The sequence below is a fragment of the Cinclus cinclus genome, chromosome 13, assembly GCF_963662255.1.
Source record: "Cinclus cinclus chromosome 13, bCinCin1.1, whole genome shotgun sequence".
Lineage (NCBI taxonomy): Eukaryota > Metazoa > Chordata > Aves > Passeriformes > Cinclidae > Cinclus > Cinclus cinclus.
Window position 1 is genome coordinate 5,172,774 of NC_085058.1, and position 17,161 is coordinate 5,189,934.

The following is a 17,161-nucleotide window of genomic DNA, read 5'->3' on the forward strand; positions in this document are numbered from 1 at the left end:
CCCCACAGCTGTTAGACTGCAACAGCTCCTGCATCATCTGATATTGCCATCTGGATCAGAGCCTGACAAAAGCAGGAAGCAGCCTTTGGAGGGCCAGTAACAACACAGGACCTCTACTTCAAAGCTTTTACAAAGCTTGAGGGGTTTGCTGTTTTGTATCTTTTCCCTGTGGAAAAAAACCAAACCCAATGAATCCTTTATTAGTCTCTTCACATTCTACTCTGCTGTAGTTACAGAGTTTGAGGACGGAGAACTTGTGGACAAAAAGGAAAAAAACCCAGCAACATCCCTTTGATTCTTTTCAGAACTAACTAGGTTCCATTTGTTAAAACTGCTCGAGAGAAAACAAGGAGATATTTATTATTGTATTGCATGGAAGAATCCAGCTACTAAAACATGCAAATCATCTGTGCTGAATGGCTTCACCAACGGCAAACTTGCAGCACTTAGTGCAGCCAAACTGTGCATCTTACTGGTAGAAAAGTCAAGGTCAGAGGTTAAACAAATGACAACAGAATGCCCTGTGAACACCCAGAAACCCAAGGAAGTACTTTGGAGTCTTTACACTCACTCTCAGCCAACATGTGATTAATTCAGTATTTTCAACTTTTGAAGGCTGGAAATGCAGCTTCCTGCCTTACCTCAGTGCTGATCTGTGCTGGGATACTGACAAATTCCGGGTTTGAAGCAAATGCTGTCAAATTTTCCACAGCCTCTATTAAAGGGGCAGTGGCAATTCTGCACTTGTTGCGGTTCTCCTCAGAGAAATCTCCGTCGAGTGCCTGGAAATGAAATCAGGATTGAGCTCTGTCTGAGTGGCTTTCTTTAGTAAAATTGAAGGAAAATGGCTTAAGTCTTCCTGGTTTTAAAGTGCTGCACGTTGACAATATTTGCTCCTCCACAAACAAGGTTGATGCAAAGAATGTTATCTTTCAGGTGTGTGTTTCCTTCTTCAGCTGGTCACTGAACCTAAACTTTAAACTGCTGCAGGTTTTCTGTCATTGCACCCTGATGAGTCTCCCAAGCCTTCCTCTAATGAGACTCAAGTGTCTCAACTGTCCCAGGACCTCACACTCCAAAGGGTGGAAGGGGCTAACTCCCACGTTTTTGTGGTCTGTGAAGGTGTTTGTTTCCTATGGACTGATTTTGAAATTTTTCAGTTATTTCTGTTTCAAGCAAATTAATAATATATTGCTCTCGTTTTCACCCAAGTCAACCCATCTCTCTCACAACCTCAGAATAAACATTTCAGCTAATGAAATCAGATTAGATCAGTTAATGGCTTCCAGAAGGGTTCAGAATTGTGAATTCTCCATGGCTTCACAAGTATTACTTCTGCTTGCACGGAAAAAACCTACCCCCTAGCAAAGTGCTAGCAGAAATCTGGAAAATAAGAGGTTACTATTAACAGGAGACTACTAGCAACATAAATGTCTTCTGTTTGGTTCCCACTACTATTTATTTCCTTTTTTTCCTCCTATAGATAAGGTAAAGTTGTCAGAAATAGCTCCAACAATCTCCATATACTGGGGAACTTAACACCATTAAACACCTTCACATTCAGTTGCTTGAAGATTATTCTTATGGTGCAAGCTCATGAAATACATCAATCCTAAGGAGTTTCATACTGGATGGGCCAGCTGCCTCTCCTAATATGCAAACTGCCCAGTTCTTTTCAGCTTGAATTCAGCAGTTATACCACTGAACATGCTTTTCAATTCAGATCTTCAAAAAATTAGTGATTTTTTAAATTATGCATATCCAAGAAGATAAAAAGATGTTCCTAACTGCTCTGTCTCAATGGGGAGGGGGGAAGCAAAACAGAAAAGCCCCAAAATAACAAAGGAAGAAGAAAGCACAATTGAGCAGCATTTGTACCTTGATAGTTTTAACCAGGTTAGCAGTGCTGTTTGCAACTTCCTTGGCAGACTGCACAAAGTGTCTCTTGGCAACAGGATTTGCTGTTTTTGATGAGGCGATGCGACAAGCATTGCACAGAGCAGACGTGTGTTTGGCCACAATTGTGGCAGCTGATAAGACCTGTAAAAAACCAGCACAGAATGGGCACAATGGTGGAGGGGTGGGACAGTAACCACACTGCAGCTCTGCAGCATCATTGACCAAGGCCAGGCAACAGAGTCAAACCAAAATGCCCTTGACTGGACATGAACAAAGCAAAGTCCCGTGTCCTAACAGGGATGGTCACCCTGCAGTCCCCTGCAATCACCTGTGATGGGCTGCTCGCTGGATCTACCAGGTTCTGACACGCCATCTGGATCGCTTGGTTGGCACGGGCAAATTGAATTGGGTCAACAAGGCCCTGCTGACCAGCTTGGCTGTTTGGGTCTGAGATACCAACCAGGTAAGCAGCCTAGAAATGGGGAGAAGAAGAAAACAATCCTAATAAATCATGCTAAATCTGTCTAGGATCTCTGATAAACTGGCTATATGTCATAGCACACGATGGTCAGAGATTATTCAGAAATCTGTGAAATACAATTACCATTTGTTTGTAGCAATACATCTCCAGAATCCACAGAAAACAAGAAAACCCTTACGCTTGTGAAATTTAATTAGCTGAAACAAAACTAACAGCCCGATGTTTAGACAGCTGCTATCCTTGAACACATACATTACTTGTCACTTGGACAACCAACGGAAAAAGCTTTAATGGGCATAGGTACTGGCAAGTTTTTTAGTGTATTAGCCATGGTTGGAGGCAGCAGGGGTTTTTGTCAAGACTACAAAAGCAATCCAGCAAAGGCACTTCTGCTGAGCGCAGGTCCCATCAGGCCAGCAGCTACTGGTCTCACTGCAGCTCAGAGTGTCTCATGGCCAACCTTATCTCCTCTCTCAGTTACAAGTTTCACACCTCTCAACAAACAGAACTTACCTGAACTGTCACAATCACACATGTACATTGCTTATATCTATTACAGAAAAACTATCCGTCACCTTAATATGCCAGTCAGGCAACTCAGAGTTGGATGTGGAGGAGATTTAGTCCATACCAAGGCATTACACATTTGGGGAAATCAAGACGTTTTCAGATGCAGAGCACAATCCTCCACAGCCAAATTCTTCTCCAAGGTGACTGTATCAGCTCTTATAGTTCACTCAGTTATCAGTGAAACCACAGAGATCAGACCCTAATTTGTTGTAGCAGCTTAAGAATTATTCCAAAAGTATCTGAACAGCTGAAACAGGTTTCTTCTTAGTTCCAATGTCTGAAATCTGTAGTGCTGCTTAAGAATTTGTACAAACTACAACTTGATTCATTACTTCTAACTGTGACTTCTTTGTGCATTTTCCTATTATATAATAGTTCTGAGCTTGAGCTGCAAACATGAATTCCATATGCTGCAGCTTTACTTTATCCTCAGCAAGGCTTCCTTCTAGATGTCATTTGCCTTCCTTAGAAAATATGCATGTTATTGCACTCTGCTCCTCCTGCAGTTTGTGCAATTCCTGTGAAGCTACACAGAAAACACCGTGAAATACAAAGTCATCACTTGCTTGACCACAGAGAAGTGAATTTCAGATTTACAAACCCAGAACATGAGCCGGTTAAAAAAAAAAATAAAAAACAACTTAATTGCTTTACAGCCTTCAGTCTCTTACCTGAGCTGCTGCCTCTGTGAGGCCACAAAGAGCCTTGGATGCAACTCCAACACATTCTCCAAAAACTAAAAGATCCCCAGTTTTTGCATTCTGGGAAATGCCCGCCATTGATTCTCCAAGAACCTCAGAAATTAAAAAACAAAGTTATCTTCCAAATATGCATCCCTCCTATACCATTTAGAGACAAGCAATTGCTGGCCTGAAACCAATTTTGGCCCACAAACCCCCTGGACTTGACTTCCAGAATTTTTAGACTTCACTGAACTGGGCACATTCCTCTGTGTGGTATGAGGAGTCAGGCACGTACACCAATACTGGACTGACAGGGAACATAAGCACTACTACAGCTCAAATGACTAAGAGGGTACAATTTAACTAATTTAATTAATTTAACCCTCATTGATTTTGCTGACATCCATTAATCATCACAGCTAACCTGCACTAGGCCCATTTCACAGACTGCAGAACATGACAGCCAATCCTGCAGATGCTGTTGACACATACAGGACCATCTTTGAAACCAAACTCACTGGAAATGAAACTGCACCTAGACTTTTGAAACCATTTTAGTGTCAGAATGCGCATGAATTCCCACATTATGTCCCACTGAATTCAGTTCACTCGGCTTCAAAATTCAAAATGAACTCTGACTGCAGTAGAACATTAGATGCAAGATGACACACACATCCATCAGGTACTTTCTTTATATTTTAGAGAAGAAGGAATATGAGACAATTCCAACACATCAAATAATAAGGACACCAAAAGCCAGCTTCAAAGGAAGATGTACAGCACGGCTCGATTAAAAACAACTGAAGATGCTCCCCACGGGTTTTCTGACCTGCTGGGGTATCTGGACTGCTCAAACATTTGGCAAGGCTGTTCTGCATAGATTAATACAATGGAATTTCATTGCCAAGCCCTCCCATTCATGCTTTTGGCCATTCTAACATAGCTGCAGTCAAAATACAGGATCCCAAAGCATGACATGCTGTCTAGTGCACAGGAGAGGAAGGGAGAGAGAAGAAGCTTTCAGAGGACTGTGTACCAGTCAATTAAAAATTTCTTACACACACTTTTTAAGTGACCAAAACCTGAAATTACCTGTAAGAGACCTATCACAGGCAGAGTTTATCAAGGAGTATAGCAGACATTTTGGCTATAAACACTGACTGCAACTCTTAACATTCAATATGCATGTGGAAACTTTTGAAAATCTGAACACACATTTTAACTGACACAGAGATAGGAAAAAGAAATTACCTTTGAATTTTCCATTACGCTCTCAATACAATCAAAATACGAGAGATCACTCACAGGTTCATTTGGGTTATCCAGCATTCCCTTAACTGTCTGAAATAATGAAAGAAACTGATTAATGACAGTCTAAAATACTGAGCTGAGAAGAACACAGACCATCATGCCCCTCCTGCTTATCCCAGTGTAATCTTACACATTTGTCTCCAGCAAGCATCCAAAGTTACACACTCCCTGAGGGTGTGCCATGCAGGAAACCACAAGTTTAAAGGAGTGGTAAGAAGAATAGCTGCCATTTGTTGAGAACTATCTGGAAACACAAAGGGTTACTGAACTGACTACACATCCACCACCTGCCTGCCTCTTACAGTGTCAAAAGATTCCCCCCAGCACAGGAAAAATTTATGTCAGGAAACTACATATAGTTGGGCTTAATTTCTTTTTATGAGGTGATTCTGAGTCCTGAAAATAACAGTGTGACCATCAGCCACATATTCATTGAGAAGAATGAATGCAATTAGATAATAAAACTTGTAAAAAGCTGCAAAATTCAGGAAAACAATTATTTTATACATAAAAATATCTGTAGCACACCTTTTTTCAAGTTTTAATGCAGTTTTTTCATGCAGAAAAGACTTTTAATCCTTCTGATGAAAGTGAAATCAATTAAGTAGAGAAAGATACTAGCATGTGTATCTGACATCTGCTTTCCACCTGAAGGAAATCAAGGCGTGATTTTAAACACTTGGACTTTTCTTGTAACACAACTTCTAACTTTAGGGTATTATGGAAACACCTTAAGATAGTATGAAAATATTTTTAACTGTTCAGCTATTGCTTTGTAAAAGTTCACCTTAAAGCCTTATAGCAATTAAAAAAGAGAAGAAGGTGAAGACTTGGAGTCTAGAAAGCAATTTCCAGTTGTCTCTTCTGTCAGTCACTTCTCACTAATTGCAGCATCTCTTCAAGTTGAGCTCTAAATAACAACTTGAAAAGCAAACAAGGTTCCTACAGCACTCACACTACTTTGGAGACAGTAGCCCTCAGAATCTAAGGAACAGAATGGCAAAATACAAGCCAGCACAAACTTCCCACTAACATAGATTTGCAGATACTGCAATACCCGTGGTACTCTTTTCAGCTGCAATTCTGGGCAAGTTTAGCTACCTCATTGAAAGGTAGACAATAGGGTCCTCTCTAAAAACAGTTTTCCAGAGTCTCCAAAGAAGACCACAGAGACTAGTGACAGTCTATCAAATCCATGCTGAGACACAGTCTACAGAAACAATGATTTTTAGTAGTTAAGAAGCCCTGGAAAGGCTAGGAATAGTGCGTGATGACTTCAGGAAATGAAGTGAAGAGACAAAAGTTTGATTACGGTAAAGATAAATTAAAACTTCTAAAATTTCTTTGGTTCCTCCAGTTACTTTGATGTGAGTCTGATTTCGGGACTGTTTGCTTTTGCCTTGTTTTCCCCTTTTCCAGAAATTAATCTAATTCTATGTATTTAGGCTTTTCTCACTAACTCCCTCTCTCTCTGGGAAGTTCAACATGCTACGGATCTTCCTTCTGCCCTCTGCTGGCCCTGCTTACAACCCATGCCAGCATGTGTGATTCTGTGCTATTGGCACAACCCTCTGCAAGGGCTTTCTAAGGCTATTCTACTCTATGTTTATGTAGGAGGATGGTTTGTAAGGATAGTGCAGAAGGCAGTTTTCCTCAATGAATTACAGCTGTACTGGTTGCTGAGGAGTGGAGACAGCCTTGCCTGTCCAGTGAGGATGGGTGTTATAAAAGGTGGGTTAGCTGACTGCGGGTTAGGTGGGGTTGGAGAACCAGGGTCTGCTGCAGTTTGAGATGGAGATTGCTGGGCTGGGCTGTGAGGAGGAAGGGACATGTGGTTGTGCAAGGGACAGACAGGGTTAGGTGGCCGGGTAAGGGCCAGGTTGGGGTTAGCCAGTCATGAAGAAGGAAACTTGCAGACAGAAGGAGAGGAGTCAGTGCTGTGTGGAGCTGCCTGAGAGAAGTTCACAGAGAGAAGGCACAAAAAGTTTTTAATAAAGGACTGGCATGGTGCCAGTTGTATCTGTCTCAACAACTGCATAATTACTACACACTTCTCTAAGCTCTCAGTTTTCTGCGGCTCATTAGCTGGAAACTCTCACCTTTCACATCCCTGCTGGTTCACAGATCTCTCCCCATTAGTCTTTCAGGAAGTCCTGAGAAATAGCACTTGAACAGAAAGAGAAAAAATTCCCCCTGCTTGCTCCTTTACATTACAGCCTGATTTCCTGGCTTCTGTTTCTATTCTTTGGATTTGCTGCTGCTGCCTGTGACCAAGGAAAGAACACTTAAGAAACTAAAGAATTCAGAAGGACAAAGTGGCTCCTAGGGGAACTCTTATAACATTTTGGGATGATAACCATCGACTCACATATTAAGAAAACTTACAATATCCTAGAACACACTGCAATGACATTTGTATCCTTGTGATACTAAGGGCTAGAGATAAAAAGTTGAATTTTTTTTTTATGCTCTTGACACAGAGCAGTCACCCCTTGACCTTTTGACCTTGACAGTAAACAACAAACATCTAGTTTAAATTAAAAGATATGCTTTCCTACTACTGAAAGTGGCCCTGCCTGTGATCAGTGGAGGTCTTTCAACTGAGCCATTATTTAGCCAGCCAAGCCTTTCACCCAGGTTCAAGAATGTACCTTGCAAGAGCCTGTTTGACACATGCATTGTATCAGTTTAACAGGGAAGACAGAAACCAGGCATTAAAAATCTACGCTAAGAAAGGTCAATGCAGAAAATGGCAGACATCATCCTAAAATTAGGACGTCAGCAACAACATCTTGCAAGTGGAAAAACCAAGATATTGCAGCTCCCTGCAGTGCACTGGATGGTGGTAGTAGAAATATCCATGTTGTCATGATTCTTCCTTAAGTAACAGTAAGCATGAATAATAGGGACTAAACTGTATCTTTGGAGGACAGGAAAGACGAGATGGGGACAAGGTAGCAAATTTCATTCTGGCCAAACCTACAAGATATTTACACGGGTTCCATGCTCACCTTGTACACAGTTAAAACCCCTGCCACAGATATCAAGTGAGAAGACAGTAACAGGAGCTATTCAGACAAAGAATACAAGGGAACAAACGTGGGGCCCACTTCTATTTATAAGAATTTTGAAATACAGTAATACCTCCAATTCTCTGAGTGCATTATCACATTCCTTCTGCCCGGGAGCTTGTTGGGTGCACAGTGTGATGAGCTGGTTTATACTCTCAGTCACAGCTCTGGGGAGAATAGGAGGAAAAAAGGTGGATTTTAAAGTTGAACCTCTAAGAGTTATTCCTCTTAGTAAAACTTTTGTCATTAACTGTATACTGCAAAAAGATATAAAACTTGGATCTTCTACTACATGGCGGAGCCCCGCAGCCAAAGCCGTGGCACCTCTGTGAAAGCAGAGGTGACAAAGGACAGAACAGCATCTGGCCAACATACTACACTGACACAGTGACATAGTGTAACTGCTAAAAGGTATTTCAGCACTTCTCCAGGTCTGACATTAACTGAGTAATTTCTCAACTACCACCCCAGAAGGCCTAAAGGATACAGAAACAAGTGTTTGGTATGGAAAACAGTGTTTGAATATAAAGTAAATGTTATTAACCTTTCTCTAGCAAAGTCTTGTGTCTTGTCTGTAATACACATGCATATACACACAATCCTGCTACATATCTCTATAGTCTCTTAGCAATTTTTTTTTCCTCTTTAAATAATAACTTATATTCTCCCATAGGTTTATATTCACAGAGAACAAGTTATGCAAAGGCATTATGTTCCTATGGGAATTCACAGCTTTTGGACAGAGGCTGAACCTGACATGAAACAGTCACTATCTGTATTTCTGATCAATGCTCTGATAATAGGTAAAATTCATCATAACTACATTCATTTTAGACTCATGACTAACAACCCAGGAAAGTGGCATCTAGAAGAAGAGAAAAACAGTGAAATTGGAGTGCATGGAGAATATGCTTTCCTCCGGCCTTGGAAACTGAATGGCATTTGTATTACTTTCCTTTTTGAAAACAGGCACTTGATAATGTATCAACAGCATAATTACTTGGGTGGATGGTATCCTACTGTTACAAATGGAAATAGGATGTCCTTGTTACATTTAACATGTTCATGTTAAATTCCAGGGCACAAAGAATGGAAACCAGCAGACATAGTTGTTTAACTGAGACTCCTACCCTTTTCAGCAACTTTGGTATCCTTGTGGAGTACCTGGTGTTCACTGGCTGAACATCAGTGATTTCTATGCATCAGAAAAATATTGCATACAGACACAGTAATATATGAGAAAAATTAAAAGTTCTCTTCACTCCCAGAGAAACTTGACACAAAAGTATCTTGAGTGCTGTTGATTTTAATCTGAGGCACAATTCACACTGCCTCAGAGAATATCAGCAATTGAAGAGAGAGAATTATCAGCTTTGTAGAGGAGGCCACATGGATTCACAAACATCATTATTACAAACCAGGTACCTCTCCCCCAGGAATCTACCCAGTGTACAAATGTTACTCTGAAAACCATTTGGACACAGTATAACCAGGAAGGTGGCCCCCCAAACACCAATCCCAGAGTGGAAGAGGGTGGCTAGGACTCTGAAGACCACATCTGTTTTCATCAAATACAACACACAAATACTTGGACCCTGCAGGGAACTCAACCAGTGCTGCAGTCCTGTCAGAAGTGGTCAAGAAAAATGCCTCCACAAGGAAGACAAAGCCACTGAAAAAGTTAAAGCATCTCTTGCAGCTGGTGCAAACGTGAAAGAAAGCAAAACAAACCAAACAAAACCCCCAGAATAATCATAGTACCATAGATGAGAGAAAAAATGAGAAGAGAAGCTATTTTGCAATAAGGAAGCTGTGTTCTCTTTTTTCATTTTCATGAGAAGAGAGAAAGTAAAAATGTTTGACCCTGAACGTACCATAGCAGGGAAAGAGAAGAGAGCCCTGGCAAGCTTGTCACAAGCCAGAACAGAGGATCTGAGAAGGGAAGTACAGTGTCTCCTTAGCACCTTAAACACAAACTGAGATCTGGTGCAGTATTCACTTCACAGAGGTATATGGTATCTGTGTAAAGTCTCACAGTGCACACACAGAGAACAGCTAAAGGCTCGACCTGGCTCACCTCCCTTTGTCTAGTACATACTTCCACAGAGGAAACCAACCTGGCAGGAGCTTACAACTACCTGGATTTCACTGGGGTGAAATCCCTCTACACTCCAGTCAGGAGTCCTCCAAGCCTAAAGCAGAAATCCAGAGCAGTTTGATGCTGCAGCAGTAACAAAGTCTCATTTGACTCCTTTACTTTTAAGCAGCGTGGTTTTGGTTATCTATAATTTTCATAGATGCTATTTATTTCCAGGGAGACGAGACAGATGTAATTTTTTTTAAAACAAAATATGACGAAGCAGCATGAGTTTTTATGGAAGACCTTTACTGAGAGAGTGGATTGATAATCCTTAAAGTAAGGGTATGCTCCACTGAAGAAATGTAACATCTAACCCTTTCAAGCATTCCTGATCATACACTCATGCACACTTAGTGATAGGTAGCTACAATTTTTAAGCACATTTTATCCAAGAATATTATTCAATTTCTTTTCTTTCAGGGATTGAGAAGCTTAATGTTAGCTATTGCCTTGTCAGAACACAGATGGTGAGAAAACAGTATGTAAAATACACTGGTTCCTTCCAAAAACCAGGTCAAGTCTTCAAATGCTGGTTCCTATTTCCACCAAGGATAACAAGCTATACCAGTTGAGGAACTACTTCAACATACCTAACTCTCCTCTGGCCTACTTCAGTTTAAACAGAACTACAGGTTCCAACCATTCACTTAACTGTCAGTAGCAGAAGAATATATAAGCGCAATATAAATACCACAGAGAAAAACAAATATCCCAGGAAAACAAAGCAAGCAACACATCCTTACCTTGCTGCTGCTGCTAAGAGGTTCTTGGCATTAGGAGCTCCAGGATCAACAGACAGAGACTTGGCAGCCAGTAACAGCTTGCTGGAAGCCATAGAAATGCTCTTGAGGTTACCTATGACTTGAATCTGGTCCTCTTTAGTCTGGAAGGCCACAGCAGCATAACATTAAGTACAAAATTAGCAATCAAGAGTGTGCTAAAGCCACACATGGAAACCCAGTTTGTTTATCCACCTGAAACCACTGACATACATGAGCTCAGAGATGGATGGCTCAAGCCTCTGTTCACCCAGACAGGTGCCTCTAGCTTCACTCACATAACAGAAAAAGACCTTTACAACACATAGCTTGGCATCTGACAGTGGTAGTATTCACAAATGAGCAATGGAAAAACTTCACTACTTGTTGAACAATGCTTTTGTTGTCAAGACTCTTATGTGTCTCTGCCTGGCACAACTGCTTCACATTATTCAAGTCAGTGTGTGCTCTCTGTATTCTGGCATCCTTTGTGCAGCCCGCAGGCTCTCAAGCATCTAACTGGGATTGTTCACACAAAAATATCCTCCAGAAAGTCGTCTTTCCCAATAAAATAAGTTTCTATAAGCCTACTTCAGTCAACATTCTGACTTGGATACTCTATTACTTATTTTAAGCCATTGCCTGAAAAGGAAAATCTAGAATTAAATACAGTTACAGAGAAGTATTGCATCTTCACATCAAACAGCTGTGACTACATTCTTCTGTCAGTGATCAGTAGAAGTGAACCCGTTTTTTCTAACAGTCTGTTCACAGTTTTATGTAGAGGGTGCATATTATTCAGCTGATATGAATAGCTTTTACTCTATATTTACTACATTCTACTTTCTCCCTACCCCTACATTTTGCTCATCACCCAAAATACCTGGTGTTTCTTCTGTTCAGGCCAAATAACTACACACAGGAGGCCTTCTCTTTTGAAAGATCAGCCATTAATAACTAAGATGGTTACCATCTCCTGTGTCAGCAGGATAAGAAAATTCACAAGGGCCACAAGGTCATCAGCAACTGGATTCTCATTTCAAGCAGCCATTTTCAGCATCATTTCTACCTTTGCCTTCACTTTACTACCTCAAACAAAACATTCTAAAAGTCAGTGTGGTCCACGGCTAAAGTCAGGTACTTCACTACTACTCACTTTCAAAAAGTCAGCTGTATATGGAGCCTAACTCACTTCACACATCTGTACCTGAATGATAAAATTCTGATGGAGAATAACCACCAACCACTGCCAGATCCCTCAACTTGGCTCTATCTACAAAGTATCTGCTCTAGAGAGACATTTCATAAAGACTTCAAACGACTGATACACACTCAGGACCTTTTGCCCATCTTCCAGTGGCAATCTTTCCTTAGGTTTGCAGGGTCCTCCTACGAACCAGGGCAAAAGCATCTGCAGATCTTTTTTTCTCCAAGTCCTCCCATCTCTTCTGATACACAATTCCTTTTTATATACTGACATTTGTTATGCTAAATCACTGCCAAATGACCAATTACTGTAGCTCAGCACAACTGTATCCAGTAAGACAAACTGAAGGTGGTATCTCCAACTACCAGGAATGAGCTCAGCAACATGTGACAACATTCCTGATTATTAAGAGTTCATCAGAGTAGAACTCTGCCAGATTTTAAATCACTGAACACAAGTCCAAGTGCTTGCTGTCAGATCCAAGGACATCATTTTAGGCAGCCCTCTTCAAGTGCTTGCTCCACTCTGTATCAGGTCCACAGCACCAGAGCAATATCAAAGCATCTTTTCCTTCACTTACTTAAAAGCATTTCAAAAGTAGCAAAGAAAGGTGCTACATTTTGAACAGTGTTCGCCTACATTATGATCCATGGTGGTTCCAGGAAAATACAAGAACCCTTTCCACCAGCTCACAGGTTCAGCACAACTTTGTAGCTCAAACTACACAGAGGAAAAGGAAGTCATATCTCTGACAGGACACAGAAACAAATACCAACATCCTGTGGAAGATTCAAATGCTGAGTTTCCTTCTTTCCAGATAACTAGCTCCAGATTACTCCCTCACAACAAACATCTCCTCACACACCAGAATTCTGTGCTGCACTGTAGTGCTACATAAACAATGTACTTCACTGCCAGAGGCTATGGCCAAGATCATCCCTCAGTTAGCATGATCAAGAACTTACTTGCGCTTGGCCAGCCATTTCAATACCAGCATCAAGAAACTCATCAAAGTCATCACTGAATTTCCCAGAGGCTGCAGCCAGCTCCCCACTTTGGCCACGCGTAGCATGGACAACTTCTCCAGCTGACTGATTCAGGTCTGCTGCTGCCTGGTTCAGTTCACTCTGAGCTTCTTGAAATGACTTAGAACTTGGAGGTAGCTGTAAGAGACAAAGTTCAATATTTTATTGTCTGTCACATCACACCAGTCTTTCATGACTGGAGAGCTCAACACATGCTGAGAATACCAAATGCAATGGAGCAGTGAGCTGGAACTATGGGACAGCTGTCAACCAGAAATCTGTCCAGCAACTTGTGTCCTGCTGTTTCTTTCAAGGGATGGACAAGTCTGTAAGCTTTTCAAGGGACACGAGTATTGGCAGCTCTTCAGAATTACTCTAAACTCTTTCTATTAAACCAGTTTGGCAAAAGAACCCCCTGGTTTTATCAAAAGGCATTGTACAAATATTAAAATACAAGTCCTCCTTCATTCACAAGATAGCAAGGTCAATGATGAATGCAGAAAAATGGCTATTCAAACAGTATAGCCTTGTGGCAAATTACCAATGCAAAAAAGGTTTTTGACATGAATGCAGTTAAACAAAGTAACAATTCTACTCTTCACACAAAATGACCAAGCATTTTTGACAGATCACATTGCTTCTTCAAGCAAACTGATCACTTCTAGGTGGGAGATGAACTGTAATTTTCTAATTTTCATATTCTTTGGCATGTTAAGCCATAGTTGCTATTTTTAAAACCGGAAAGTTGATACCAATCTACGAAAATTTTAATATTGCTCTCAAAAGTCACAGATACATTTCAGCTTACCCATAAAACTACAGAAACAGTATTTCAGTCTAAGTAGCAGCTGCCTAAAGGTGCATAAACTTAAACACAGCTTACATGAAGTATACTTAGGGCACATTTACTAAATAATGATTTGACACATGGGGAAGCCAGATCTGCTGTTCAGTTTTTGAAAATGTATTTCCACATTAAAAGCCATGTTACCGAATCAACAAGGAGCTTCTTGCTGGATTCCCCAATACTCTTTAAGGCCACGTCCACATCCTTTTGTCCAGGCAGACAATTCACACAGTTATTCAAGGAGTGAGACACCGCTTTTGCCACCTACAACACACAAGTGAACACATTCACACAGAGAGGCTTAAGTGCTCATTAATAGGAGGCACAGCCCCTACTCTACAGCCAGCAATTCCTACATTCTGACCCTTACAGGAACATTTCTGAGGCTTGCAACTTTCTCAGTTTGCTGACCTGCAGTCTTCATTTAGGCTCATCCATGTGATAGGATAGTGTTGGCAGGACAGCCCCACAACTGCACCTGAGATAAAGACTACAGCATTGCAAATAAGGGAATGCCCTTGAAGTTATCTATACAGTAATCACAGAAATTCATTGCATGTTTCTTTTTACAAAGTTCTGATTAAAACAAAGGTATCTTCATAACAGATTATTTACAATGCAGGCCAGTTCTAGAGCATTTCTAATCATTAAAAAAAAAGACCTGTCACATCTAAAGTATTCAAACATAGTGGTGCCACACATGAAGAAAGCATGCACTCACTTTTTGAATATAACATGGATATAGATTTTTTATTTGAAAATTATCAGTTTAATGGCTGTCTCACTTTTGCAGTCAAGCAGTCTCCTCACATACAGTGTGGGTAAAGGCACAGAGCTGTATCTTTGTATATTTTTCTAAGATATGACTAAAACACCATACTTTATACCATCCACATTGTTTAACATAGGCACAATGTTATTGTCTGAGAGCTGCTGAAAGGAATAGAAAGTTGACATACCTAGCAGCCTTATTTTCTGTCATTCTCTCTCCTTATTTAAGGCTGATTTGGAATAAATTCACTGGATGTTTGACAACTCATGCAGCTGCTCAAGTCCCATCTTACCTGGGCTAATCTCTGCTGACTGTCTGCATCCCCTGGGACAGCCAGGGCCTGCTTGGCCTCTTGAATCAGCATTGCAGAGCCTTCCATGACATCCCTGGCTGAATCCAGCATCGCACGGGCTGCCACAGGGTCAGTGGTTGATGCTGCAACTCCTCGTGCTGCCTGAGCCAAAGTCTTCAAGGCCTGAGCAGTTTCTCTGGCAGCAACTCCTATGGTCACATTCCACCAAGGATTCTATTAGTACTTTAAAGGCAATCTTGTATTTCATGACATGATCTTGCAGGTAATGATCCTATTGCAAAATAACACTGCAAATGCAACTTAAAATAAAATCTTCGAATAGGAACACATTTGAAATACACAGTATCATTTGCTTAGAGAAACTACTGAAGTGAAGCCATAAAGTACATGTTATAGCCCAAAAGACCACATTCTGGACACAATTCTCTACACTAGTGACTACATCTTAGTGAAGCACGGAAAAAGAAGAAAAGCTGAAACCTGTAGATGAGGAAGAACTCATACTCCAAGCTATGGGGGGAGTGATTGTCTGCAAGAGCAGTTTACAAGAGTTCAGAGCCACAGCACAACAATAGTTTAACTTCAAACAATCAAAAAAGAGATTATTAGGAATGATACAACTTGATATAATCTAACATCACTGTGAGTAAAAACATAAAAATAATGGAATGAAGTCACAGGCTGGATATAATAAAATTACTTTCTGTGATCTTTCTGGTCAATGTTAAAGGACATTATCAACACCAGTGCTAAGGTGTAGGACTGCGAGAACAATGGTTTCCTTCTTCTATTTATGAGATTATTGAAAAGGAACTCATTGCTTTGTAGGGTTTCCTACAATCTGATACAGCTATTCATTATCAGCTGCAAGTATCTGCACTCCCTTGCCTGACACCCACTACCTAGTTCTGCACAACTATGTGATAGAAATATGAGCCATCCTGAAGAAATTCCATCTGCTTCAAATGAAAGCAACTCGTAAGTTCTAGAGCCCAGATGCAACCATAACCAATGAAGTGGTTATTGCCATAACACATTTTATCAGTAGTATTAAACAAAAAAATCTCATGGGAGCATTTGCAACAACAGCTTTCATTTCTAACAGAAATAAGGTCACAGACCATTTTAACATCTACAACCAAACTTTCATCCCTCCCATAGAGCATTTTTCTTATCAAGGTGTTTTTTGTTTCTAAACTAAAAGGACAGGTACAAAAATAAACTGTAGACTCTATGTGCCCAGATTTCCTGTTGGCTTTACCTCAAACAATGCAAATGTGCCCAATGAATTAGCCAGAGCAGCTGCACTGTACATATGAACTGGTAACATCTAGGAAGAGATGCAGTTCTGAATGTCACCAAGCTGTCCCCACTATGTTTGCATCCTATTGCTTCAAAATACATCTGAGGCACCCTTTAAACCTTTGGCAAGGATGTAGCAACATTTCCAGTGGCACTGACCTTTAAAATGCAATACATTCTGAGCTTCAGAGGCACATATTTACAAAAACAACAGATGTCCCAATCTATCTGATTAAAGACAGAGCAGATTGCATCACTGTTCTTCTATGAAGCAAGAGTCACACTCACAATTCTTTCTAACTTACCACAATTCACTATCACTAGTAAAAAAAAAAAAAGAGTAATTCCTTGATTTAAGTAGTCTAAAAAGAAAAATGTTCATCAAGTATTTGATGGAAAGCAGAGGTTTCACAGAGCCATTATAAATAAAACAGTACCTGTGTAGTGCTCGTTGCCCTGAGCAGCACAAGTTAACAACTGGGCCATTGAAGAGCCAACTGCTTTGGATGTGCTTCCCAGGTCCTGAGTGCATTTCTCAAGCTGTAAAAAATTGCGAAGGACAAAATATTTAGTTTAAGCTCAATGAAAATACACTTTGGTTTAAGCAGTACTGAAAAATTCCTCATTGCACAGACACCTAAATTTTCACCTCATCTACTGAATATGCACACAGTTTTTCTGAAATCTGACTAGCATGTTTTCCCTGTTCAGGTTGTTAAATAAACTAACATATTAAGTAGCGTGAACAATACAACTATTTTAGCAATGGAAGTAAATACCTT

At 40.5% G+C, this 17,161-nt stretch overlaps 1 protein-coding gene across 1 annotated transcript in view; it reads right to left on the reverse strand.

Annotated features, from left to right (window-relative positions):
• Nucleotides 1-17,161, reverse strand: part of TLN2 (talin 2) — an 87,093-nt gene that overhangs the window by 35,454 nt on the left and 34,478 nt on the right. Inside the window, exons 25-35 of the mRNA XM_062501771.1 lie at nt 16,817-16,919; nt 15,057-15,265; nt 14,137-14,256; nt 13,086-13,283; nt 10,899-11,038; nt 8,089-8,182; nt 4,885-4,974; nt 3,622-3,744; nt 2,228-2,371; nt 1,879-2,040; nt 642-782 (exon numbers count right to left, since the gene is read on the reverse strand). Coding sequence (XP_062357755.1) covers nt 642-782; nt 1,879-2,040; nt 2,228-2,371; nt 3,622-3,744; nt 4,885-4,974; nt 8,089-8,182; nt 10,899-11,038; nt 13,086-13,283; nt 14,137-14,256; nt 15,057-15,265; nt 16,817-16,919 — 1,524 coding nt within the window. The remainder of the gene's footprint in view (nt 1-641; nt 783-1,878; nt 2,041-2,227; nt 2,372-3,621; nt 3,745-4,884; nt 4,975-8,088; nt 8,183-10,898; nt 11,039-13,085; nt 13,284-14,136; nt 14,257-15,056; nt 15,266-16,816; nt 16,920-17,161) is intronic.